Source organism: Mustela nigripes, chromosome 3 (assembly GCF_022355385.1).
Source record: "Mustela nigripes isolate SB6536 chromosome 3, MUSNIG.SB6536, whole genome shotgun sequence".
NCBI classification, from domain to species: domain Eukaryota; kingdom Metazoa; phylum Chordata; class Mammalia; order Carnivora; family Mustelidae; genus Mustela; species Mustela nigripes.
Window position 1 is genome coordinate 13606215 of NC_081559.1, and position 11480 is coordinate 13617694.

General features: G+C 43.4%; 1 protein-coding gene across 1 annotated transcript in view; it reads left to right on the plus strand.

Moving 5' to 3' along the window:
- The first annotated feature begins 1680 nt into the window (after positions 1–1680).
- KIAA2012 (KIAA2012 ortholog) overlaps positions 1681–11480 on the plus strand; it is a 102268-nt gene continuing 92468 nt past the window's right edge. Inside the window, exons 1-2 of the mRNA XM_059393219.1 lie at positions 1681–1884; positions 3068–3352. Of these exons, the coding sequence (XP_059249202.1) occupies positions 1801–1884; positions 3068–3352 (369 nt within the window). The 5' untranslated portion in view covers positions 1681–1800. The remainder of the gene's footprint in view (positions 1885–3067; positions 3353–11480) is intronic.

Here is an 11480-nt window from a genome sequence, read left to right on the forward strand (position 1 = left end):
TGTAATATTTTCCCCTTTGTGACTGGTTTATTTCACCTAGCATAATGTCTTCAAGTTTCTTCCATATCGTAGCATGAATCTGACTTTTCTTTCCTTTTCAAGGCTGAATAATATTCCACAACTATGTCATATTTTGTTGCTTGACTAATTTCCACATTTTGGCTATTGTGAGTGATACTCACGGGGTGAAACATGGGGTTTTTCCAATATGTCTCTGAATCTCTGCTTTCATTTCTTTTGGATTATAAACCCAGAAGTGGAATTCCTGGATCGTATGGTATTCATCTTATTTCTTATACTCATCTTAAATTCTTATTTAAAGAATTGTCATACTGTTTTCCACGGGGGCTGCACCACTTCGCATTCCCACCAACAGTGCACAAGGGTCCTAATTTCTTCATCTCCTCACTAACACTTGGTATTTTGTTTTGTTTTGTCTTTGAATAATAACTATTCTAATGGGTACTGCAATGGCACCCACTGGTTTTGACTAAATTCCATTTTGAACCTCTGCATTCAATGTTCTAATTGTCCATGATAAACCCAATCTATTAAATAGCATGACCCGTATTTCTTCCTCGGGAGACTTGAGCCTGCCTCCTCAGAAAGCCACGGAGGGAGATCTAAAACCTAACTGGGCCTGAAGCCTGTTGTACTTCTTCCTGGAGGTCAGTAGGGGGCACTCTCACAAGGTGGCCCTGGAAGTTCTGTAGACTGATGACAGGGCAAGATGGTTTCTAGATCAAAGCTGGGTTCTAGATTACCAGCAAAAGTGTCTTTTGGTTTCCTGAACTTCTTACTGCGTCCTGCCCTCATAGCGTCAGCATCAAGGAGAACCAAGCAGCCCAGGCCATAGCCCTGTTTCTCAAAATGGGTGCTACTGGTACGCGGAGGGGGAATATTCTGCATCATGCAGGACAGTTGTGGAAAGCACCTCCCCGCCCCTTCCCCCCACATCTCTTAAGAGATTGGGAGTTGCCCAAGTGAGACAGACCTGCAAAAGAATCTGGAGATTCCCAGTATCCACACTCACCCATGCAAAGCCACTACTACCATAAAAAGGCCTCATGTCCAGTTGAGAAGATGCTGGAGCTCAGCCACGGAAAACGTCACAGGTTGCTTTAGGTGACCTAGACGACTCCTCCGAGTCTATCAATGGCTGGTTGACAGTGAAAAGCTAGCCTATCAGGAGAAAAGGGAAGCCAGCTCTAAAAGCAAGAAGAGTACTGTAACAGAAAAAAATACCCCAACATCGCTGTGGCTCCTGCAATCAGGACTTGAAATCTGAGCCCGGTCCCTGAACCGTCCCCCGCAGTGTGTGAACACTGCCCTCAGCAGTCCCTGCCTTGCCTCCGCTGGTTGAAGAGACTTCACGTCCCTGTGCTACCATAGCAACCAGGAAACAACCTCCGCTCACAATGAGAAGGATGGTGCAGTGGCCCAGATCAGTATGCGCACGCGGGCCCCGTAACAGAGCAACAGGACAGTGGGACAACAAGGGTGCAGGCGAAGAAGAGAGAGAGAGGGGTTGCCGGAGGGGGAGACAATCCAGAGCTTGAGATCAGTCTGGATTTTGCGGTTTATTTTTTTTCTCCCGACAAAGACACACACTGTCTAAACTGTGTGGCTGGTTGTTATTAAGAAGCTGCTGTACGAAGGAAAAATGTATTTCATAAAAGGCCCAGTGTTTGTGGTCTTCTCGGGCTCACTGCTGAGCTCAGGAAATCTTGAGGTGTGACCAGTTTTCAGCCTTCAAAACCAAGATGAACTGCCCTTGAGGAGGGTGGTCAGAAGGGAAACATGTTCACGCTCTCCCTCTTGAGCCGGGGACATGGGAAGTTGGTCCAGAACAAACAGAAGCTAGAAGTCTATTTTGAACCAGAGGTGAGTCTTACAGCTGAATAAAGGCATATTTGGGGAGTGGGAAGAGAATGCTCTCTTTTTCCATTTGGGGCTGAACCATGCGTGTTTTGGTTTGGTCTGTTGGTGAGGTTGGCGGGGCTGGGGGGTGGTCGAGGGCAGATGTTCCCTCTTCCCTTGGTTAAACTCAAGAAAACAAGGAAGTGTGCTTGCACATCAGTGTTGCCTCTGGGACGCTCTTCCTTCCCCTTGAGCACTCACTTACAGCCTCATTTGCTTTAGACCGAAGGAGATTCCAGACTGTTTAGAATTCAGGCGGTTTGGTTCAAGACCAGTATTTCCACCTGGGTCCTGGGCAAGTTGATGGCCGTTTGGTTTTTAGAAGTTGTGCTCTGCGGTTGAAAGACTGTGTATGTTCGTGCCATTTCAATGGCTTCCTTGAACTTTCTGGAATTCAACCCAGAAGACTCATTACTTGACATAGGCAGAAAAAATAAAAATAATTTTTTTAAAAAATCTCATTTTAGAAGATTTTAAAGAGGTGGCAAAATTCCCTTGTACTGGAATTTTATTTCATTGAATCCTGCTGGGAATAAGCAACCCAGTGGGGTTCTTTGAAAATGTTTGGATCACACAGAGACTTTCATTGTCATGGTAGCTTGTCGTGATATTTGACCTTTGCTATATTAAAAGACCTATAAAGTTTCAAAGGACCTCTGTGGCCAATGGCATTTACTTACTTACAAGATATGCAACTACTTTATAGGGCCCTAAATAGCCAAATTAGGTCATGTTACATGGCATCTGGAATGCAAAGAAAGTCTCGCTGTGTAGAGTGATGCTTGGAATGAACGGTTTTCCCCTAGTTAAACTGCCAGCTAGTCCAGTTCTAATTTCAAAGTTATCTGCTGCCCTTGATAATTGTGACTACTTACTTGCATACCATACATGTTAACTGGTCTACTGAAGCCTCCAGGCATGAACGGCTCTGCTAAAAATTCTATGGCGGTAGAACGGAACCCTGCCCGGGGTTCTCCTGATTCTGAGATGTGGAGAACGGAATCCATTGCTCAGAAGAGTGGTTGTGTCCTATGACAGCATGGAAACAACTCACGGAAAATCAGTCACTGCAAAAAGATCAAACACCTTGCACAAGGGCTGTGGCTATGGAGGGGCCTTAGATCGAGGTGGTTTCTTTCCCCTGCAGGATTACTTGAACTGGAAGTCCCCAGAAGATTATGTCCTGGTCAGCAAACCACAGGAGGAGGGCAGTGTCAACCAGCACACCTGGAGCCTCTTTCTCCCTAAAACCTTCAGTACCAGGAAGGGGGCCCTGATCCTCTACTCGGAGGGTTTAGCCATAACAGCATGGACACCGGAGGAGAGGAGAAAAGGCCCCCACCGCCTCAAAGGCCGCAGGAAGAAGCCGGGTATTGAGCTGCACACACTTCAGGACCTCAAAAAAGCCATCCTGGCCTATGGAAGGAGACAGGTAGGCAGAGCAGTCCTGGGTTTGGGGAAGGCGCTGGCCTGTGTGTCTAGGACTCCAGCTGTAGCTTTGGCCATGCCTTCTCAGACCCCAGGGAAGGTGCGAAACCCTAAGATCTCCATTTCCTCATCTCTCTAATGGGATTGTACTCTGGGCCCTCTGGGCCTCACAGAGTTGTCATGGGGCTTAAACAAGATAATGTATGGAAAGGGCTCTGGAAGCATCCGGGGCAATGGCTACCACCGTCTTGTATTTTCCTTTCCATTAGAGTAACACAAAGTCCTTTTCAGCTTCAGACGGACCCAGGCCAGCAGACGTTTCATCAGAATCCTTGAAATCCTGCCTCATAGCCACAAGCATCATCATCACACCTCTGATGTTTTTGGCTTTGTGCAAAGGAGAGGAGGAACATTTTAAATATTTACCTTGAGCCCTTCAGCATCTGCAGGAGAAGTTAATGAGTCTTTCCATTCTGAATTTAGTACTAAGAGAAAACCCTTATTTTTCTGATTCATACTTTCTAATGTCTTATGAGATGTCCACGCGGTCCCTGACTGACATGCACGAGCCCTTTGGCTGAGGCCGTGAGAGAGTCTGGGAAGATGCATCGCTTCGCTTTATACAATTCTAGGTTACCCCCTAGTTTTTTGTTTTTAAGATTTTATTTATTTATTTGAGAGAGAAAGCACAAGAGAGAGCAGAGAGTTGGGAAGGGAGAGGAATGGAGGGGCAGAGAGAGAAGCAGACTCCCTACTGAGCAGGAAGCCTGTTGTCCGGCTCGATCCCAGGACCCCGAGATCATGACCTGAGCCGAAGGCAGACGTTTAACCAACTGAGCCACCCAAGCACCTCGATTATTCCCTAGTGTAAAAGTCTGTGGCTTCTCATTCCCCACAGGCTGAAGTCATTAGCTTCTTAGGCCAGGCCCTCCCCGCTGACTTTCTCTTCCAAAGCTAGCCGCACCTGCTGGTGGTTCTTACCACCACGTTAACTGTGAACCCCTCAAGAACCCACCTGCAAAAACAGCTCACTGTTCCCCAAACACTCTGCACCCTCTTCTGACTGTATGCTTTTGCATCTGCTTCTATGCTCCTGCTTACCCTACAAAGTACAACTCAGATATCATTTCCTCACTGAAGTGTTCTCCCATGTCTCTAGGCAAAGATCTCCCATTGCTCTCTCCTCTGTAAACATTCCCATAGTATCACGCATTGCAATGTATCTCTCTGTCCATCTGCTACTATCTCCTTGAGGGCAGGGACCGTGTCTATGTTCCAGAAAATACTGAGTACCCATAACTGTTAGTGGAATGAATAAATCGATCATGTAGGGTATTTTCAGTGTTTCTTCCATCATCTCCCAGTATCATTACTGGGTAACTTATCACCTACCCCTCCCTAGACAGAGCTTCCAAAAGGAACGATGCCTGTGCCCCCTTTCCTTCTTTCAAAATACAGAGAAGTTTGTGTGGGTTTTTTTTTTTAAAAGATTTTATTTATTTATTTGACAGAGAGAGAGAGAAAGAGAGGGAGAGAGCAGCAGAGGGAGAGGCAGAAGCAGATTCCCCGATGAGCAAGGAACCCGGAGCAGGGCTTGATCCCAGGACCCTGGGATCATGACCTGAGCTGAAGGCAGATGCTTAACCCACTGAGCCACCCAGGTACCCCAAAATACAGAGAAGCGTCATGATGTGACCAAATGCTCATTGTCCTTTGTCTTAGAATCCTGAATTCTTGGGTGAAAGGAAACCAATTGCTATGGAAAGCTTACTGTTATTTTATAGTTCTATTATTTCATCTTCACGGTGACTCCGTGACATATGGTTTTTCTTGCCGCCTTCCACATATGAGAAAACTGAGGCTCAGAGGAGTTCAGGGATGTGGCCAATATCTCAGAGCTAGTAAGTGGCAGCGTCAGAATTCAAGCCCGGGGCTGCCTACCTCCCCAGGACAGGCATACTGGGTCCTTTGCCCTATTGTCTTTGGGCTCAGAAGGGCCTGCAGAGGTCACCGTGCCAGGCCGTGGCCTGTCTGCCCTCACATCCGTTCCTCACCTTTACTTTGCTTTGCACAAATGTGGGGTTGAGCACAGGCTATCCACAATTCCACAGAAATCTGTATCAAACTGGCTTTTAGTTGAATTTGCCAGTGGGAGACGTTGGCAGGAGACTGGATGGGAGGACAGAAAAAACCAAGGTATTTCTCCCCCTCCATTCTGTCTCTCGGTGGCGATCACCTCTGTGTCTAGCTCCCCACAGACGGGCCTGGTGTGGCTCCTCACCAGGTTTCTCCTGCTGGGGACCCCCACCTGCTCCTCCCTCAAGCCCAGGGACAGTGCTGGCCTGTCGATCACTCATCTCAGCGTTGCCTGTCCATGGTTGCGGCTTCTGAGCTCTCTAGTCGTCTATGCAACCAATTCCCTGAATTAAATTTTTGCTGTGTTTAAATACCAAGAGTGGTTTCTGCTTTCGTGGTTCGGCCCTGCTGTGTAGGCTACCTTACTGTCAAGAGTAAGAATACCTTTCACAGCTTTCCAACACTTGACTATTTCAGGCCGCATCAAGAAGGAGAGTCTGTTTGGGGATGGGTTAGACTTGGGCTCCGTGAAAAGAGGGCAAGTTCCCGTCCTCCCGCGGTCCCCCCTTCCAGGTTTATAAGCCACACCCGTGACAAAACAGAACACTGTCACCTACCCCCCGGGTGGGTAGAAGGGAAACTGTGTGAAGAAACCAGAAAGGAAAGAAAAGAAGAGTTACAGGGCGGAAATTTAAGATTAGAGAACATTGTAGGTTGAAATAGGGGCAGCAGGGACACCTGGGTGGCTCAGTGGGTTAAGCAGCTGCCTTCGGCTCAGGTCATGATCTCAGCGTCCTGGGATCGAGTCCCACATCGGGCTCCTTGCTCAGCAGGGAGCCTGCTTCTTCCTCTGCCTCTGCCTGCCATTCTGTCTGCCTGTGCTTGCTCTCTCCCCCCCCCTCTCTCTGATAAATAAATAAAATCTTTAAAAAAAAAAAAAAAAGAAATAGGGGCAGCAATTTGAAGGGATTTGGGATTAAAGACAACGAACAGCTCAGGAGAGCTTTGTAAACTACAGGCCACCATCTGATTAGGAAAACTACAGACTGGCAAGAAGCTTTTTACATCATAATATCCAGTGCTGAGAAGGCTGTGGGGAAATGAGCTGTCTCATACATCAGGAGCGCACAGTCACATGAGTTTTCTGAAAGGCATTTTGGCAAAAGCCTATGAAGAGCGAATACTCTGATTCGGCATGCTACTTTCAGGAATTTGCCTTAGGAAATAATCAGAGATGGGCCCGATGATTTATGCACAGGAATGTTTACTACAGGTTATTATTACTATGCAAAACATTGAAAATAATAAATGTCTAACAATGAAACATTGATTATATAAATTATAGTATAGTCATATAATGAATTTGGGGTTGGGGAATAAAGTCATGTATTAGTCACGAATAACATGATAAAATATCCACAGTATATTCTTAGGGCAGATTACAAAGGAATATTCATCTAATGAAAATACTGAAGTTCATTAACATTTTTTGAGTATTTACTGCATTCCTGCTAACTCAGGTATGCTTCCTATCAGTCCTGAGAGTGTACTATTACTATCTCATTTTATTTATTTATTTTTTAAAAAGATTTTATTTATTTATTTGACAGAGAGAGAGAGATCACAAGTAGGCAGGGAGGCAGGCAGAGAGAGAGCAGGCTCCCTGCTGATCAAAGAGCCCAATGTGGGGCTCGATCCCAGGACCCTGGGATCATGACCTGGGCCGAGGACAGAGGCTTTAATCCACTCAGCCACCCAGGTGCCCCTTAAAAGTCATTTTTATTCACACATACCTTTTTACCAAACATTATTTTTTTAAATCATGGAATTTTAAAAATAAAATAAAAATCTATAGGGAATCTCTTATCTTTATATGGATTCCCTGTGTATATATATGTAATTACAATAGATTTCCTCCTAGTTAAAAAAAATAAACAAATAAAACAAAAATTTTAAAAAGTAAAGATCTACTAAAAAAGTAAATATCTATCCCTTTGAACGAAGTAAAACAGTGGCAGAGAGAGTGGGGTTAACCCTAAGGGAGCCAGGAGAGGTCAGGAAGGGAAATGAAATAGGAAAAGTGCTGTAAATTGAGCCCACCAATAACCATGCCATCTATTTCTCAGGGTCAGTGTTTCATTGTTCAAATAGTATATAGTTCAGGAGTTAAAAACACCACACTCAAAGTAAAAGAACCAAAACAAGGCAGGAGGGAAGAGGAGATAGTTAACAGACAGAGTAGTACTACTTACAGAGGGATCTATTCTGGCTAAACTATGAAATCAGGAAACCTGCGAAAAATTCCAGCTCGTTCAGACCTGTGGTCCTAGAGCCCATCACAAGGAGCTGCGATTAAATTTTTCAACCATCTCCCATTATCTCCAGTTCCATACATGGATATAAAGTCATGGGTGTGGCAGTATATCCATCTGGGTTTCATAGTTCAACATATACTTACTCTTTAACCTTCTTTTTTTTTTTTTTAATATTTTATTTATTTATTTGACAGAGAGAGAGATCACAAGTAGGCAGAGAGGCAGGCAGAGAGAGAGAGGAGGAAGCAGGCTCCCCGCTGAGCAGAGAGCCTGATGCGGGACTCGATCCCAGGACCCTGAGATCATGACCTGAGCCGAAGGCAGCGGCCTAATCCACTGAGCCACCCAGGCACCCCTCTCTTTAACCTTCGTGATGGCCCAACTCCTAATGAGCAAAGGTTAAGTGCTAAGTCAAGTGATTAGATATCAGAGTTCTCACACTTGTAGATACACACAATATGTTCCTGGGTTGTTTTTTTTTTAAAGGAGAAAATATTGTTAAAACATTCCCAAAGTGGTTACCATTTTTCCTGAGGGGTTGAATTCATTCAGCTTCCCATTATTTAGAATTTGAATAGCTCTAAAACCTAAATAGCCATAATCTGGGGTAGTATCGAAATGATAGTCATGATGATTCTCTTGAAACACAGCAGAATCTTCAAATACTTCTCAAATTATCAGAAATATGACATAATTTTCCCATCGTTTTAGTATGTCTTGTTCTTTTTTACAAATGCATTTTAGTTTTATTTGGTTACAAAGAGTGTGAGCCTTTTGGGGTTTGGGGTTTTTTTTGTTTTTTCTTAAGTAATCTCTATACTGTGGGACTTGAACTCACAACCCAGAATCAAGAGTTCCATGCTCTATTGACTGAGCCAGCCAGGTGCCCTAGTATTTTTAATTTTTTTAAAGAGTTATTTATTTATTTACTTAGAGAGGGACGGGGAGGGGCAGATGGAAGGGGAGAGAAGATTCCCTGCTGAGCACGGAAGGGGCCCATGAAGGATGCAGGGCTCCATCCCACGACCCTGAGATCATGACCTGAGTCAACCAAAGAGTCAACCACTTAACCAACTGAGCCACCCAGGTGCCCCTCTTATTCTTATAGTTTTAGAATTTTGTAAATCTGGTGATATTTTTAAGTGTCCAATGATGGAACATAAATAGCATATTAAAAATAATTTGTTTCAAAAATTAAATTCACAGAGCATCCCATTTCTCTGTCCCAGTGAGGGATAAATGGAATTCAGATTACTATAGTGGATTTCAACCAAGGTTGCATTGCTCCTGCCATCTCCCTTATAAACCTGGCTACATTTAAGGGTAATATAAACCTTGCTCCACTGAATATATCCCTACACATTCTACACTGTCTAATATTTGAGCCTCAAGGTTCTTAACTCTTTATTTGGTGTTTTCAACCAAAGTCCAAGCCATGAAGGCACATTCAGGCTACTATCTTATCAAGTAATACTGTGAGAAATGTGATTTTTGAGTAAAATTTATTTTCCTGTCCTGAACATAATGGTTCATCATACAAAATGGAATAGTAGGCAATATAAGTTATTTTTTTTTAAAGATTTTATTTATTTATTTGACAGACAGAGATCACAGGTAGGCAGAGAAGCAGGCAGAGAGAGAGGAGGAAGCAGGCTCCCTGCGGAGCAGAGAGCCCGATGTGGGGCTCGATCCCAGGACCCTGGGATCACGACCTGAGCCGAAGGCAGAGGCTTTAACCCATTGAGCCACCCAGGCGCCCCTATAAGTTATTTTTTGAGCCAAAGACCAGGAGGAAGAAGTTCCTTTTGCGACAACCTACTACTTGTTTGATGGTTTTCCTAAGAAATGCTCAGTGCTGACGGCTATCAACAAAGCATCAAGTAGGCACCAAAGCAGCGAAAGGTTAACAGAGTGACCTGACTATACTCTTTCTGCCAACTGTCCTCCATTTGAGCTATTCCTGAGCACTTGTACGTAGAGCCTTTAGGAGAGCCAGAAATAGGAAAGATCAAAAGTGAATCACGGTTCAACCATGGCAATGAGGTCAAAGGTACTGCCAGTAATAGCTAGCACTAATTGAGTGCTTAGTGTATGCCAGGCATTTTATCTATATAACCTCACTCAATTTGCACAAGTTTATGAGTTGGGTATTAGTTTTATCCCCCAGTTTGTAGGAGGAAACATTGGGGCTTGAAGTTAATTAACTTGCCCAAAGTTACACATCTGAGGGGTGGAGCTAGGATTAGAAGCCAGACAACTGATTCCAAAGCCCAACTCCTAATGCTTAGAGGGCCTGATTTTGAAGATTCCACATGCTCCAGAGAAAAGAAGCACCTCTCTTGCTTTAAGAGCAGTTTTTAAAAAGGGATCTGGGTCTTCCTAAACATCCTTTAAAACCATTTACAATTCTAGGAAAGCAAATCAGATTTTCATCAAAATCAGCCTGGGTTATAGGTAATAAGTTCCTAGTTAGCCATATATACGATCCAATCGACTTCTCTTTTTCTAGGGTTTATGTACTTCATCCACTGGGTCCCTTGTATGACCAACAAATAGAGAACATTTATACTAATGGCTAACACTTAGGTGACACTATTATATCCATGACTATTATAAGCACTTTACACTTATTATCTCATTTAATCCTCATAGCAACTTTATAAGGTGTGTTGTAAACTTTATAACAACTTAAAAATATATTTAAAAGTATACATATATAAAGCATATAACAACTTTATAAGGTGTGTAACATAAAATTTACCACTTAATTTTAAATATACAGTTCAGTGGCTGTAAGTACATTCACATTGTTGTACAATAATTATCAGCATCCATCTCCAGAACCCAAAAGATTTTATTTGTTCTTTTTAAAAGATGTATTTATTTGAGAGAGAGAGAGAGAGAGAGTGCACAGGTAAAGTGAGGGAGGGACAGAGGGAGAGGGAGAGAGAGAATTTCCAGCAAACTCCCCGCTAAGGGCAGAGCTAGACATGATATGGGTTTGATGACGATTCTCTTCCTCTCCCTCTGCCCCTGGCTTGTTTCACTTAGTGTAGCATCTTCAAGGTTCATTCATGTTGTAGCGTGTAGTGTATCCAAATTTTTTTTTTTAAGCTGAATAATAGTCCTCTATGTATAGAGCTTTGTTTAGCCATTCATCAGTCAATAGACATTTAGATTGTGTCCATACTTTGACTATTATGAATAAGGTCGCTATACTTGTGGGTCTACAAATATCTATCTCCTCGGGCCACCTGGCTGGCTCAGTTGGGTGTAGAGATTACTTAAAAATAAAATCCTAAAAAAATCTTAAAAAAATAAAATCTGTTTATGTCTCTGCTTTCATTTCTTTAGAGTCCATATCAGAAGTGGAATTGCTGAATCATATAGTAATTTTATTTTTCTTTTTTTGAGGAGCCGCCATATTGTTTTCCATAGCAGCAGCTGCATCACTTCACATTCCCACCAGAAGTACACAAGGGTCTCCATTTCTCCACATCCGCACTAACACTTGTTATCTTCTGCTGTTGTTGTTGTTGTTGCTGTTTTCATAACAGCTATCTTAATGGGTGTGAAGTGGTATTTTGTCATGGTTTTGATTTTCATTTCCTTCCCATTGAGCTGACTTTTCATGTCCTTATTGGCCATTTGTATCCCTGTTTTAGAGAATTGTATATTCGAGTCCTTTGTCCATTGTTAAAATCAGGTCATTTTGCTTTGTTTGCTTTTGAGTTGCAGGAG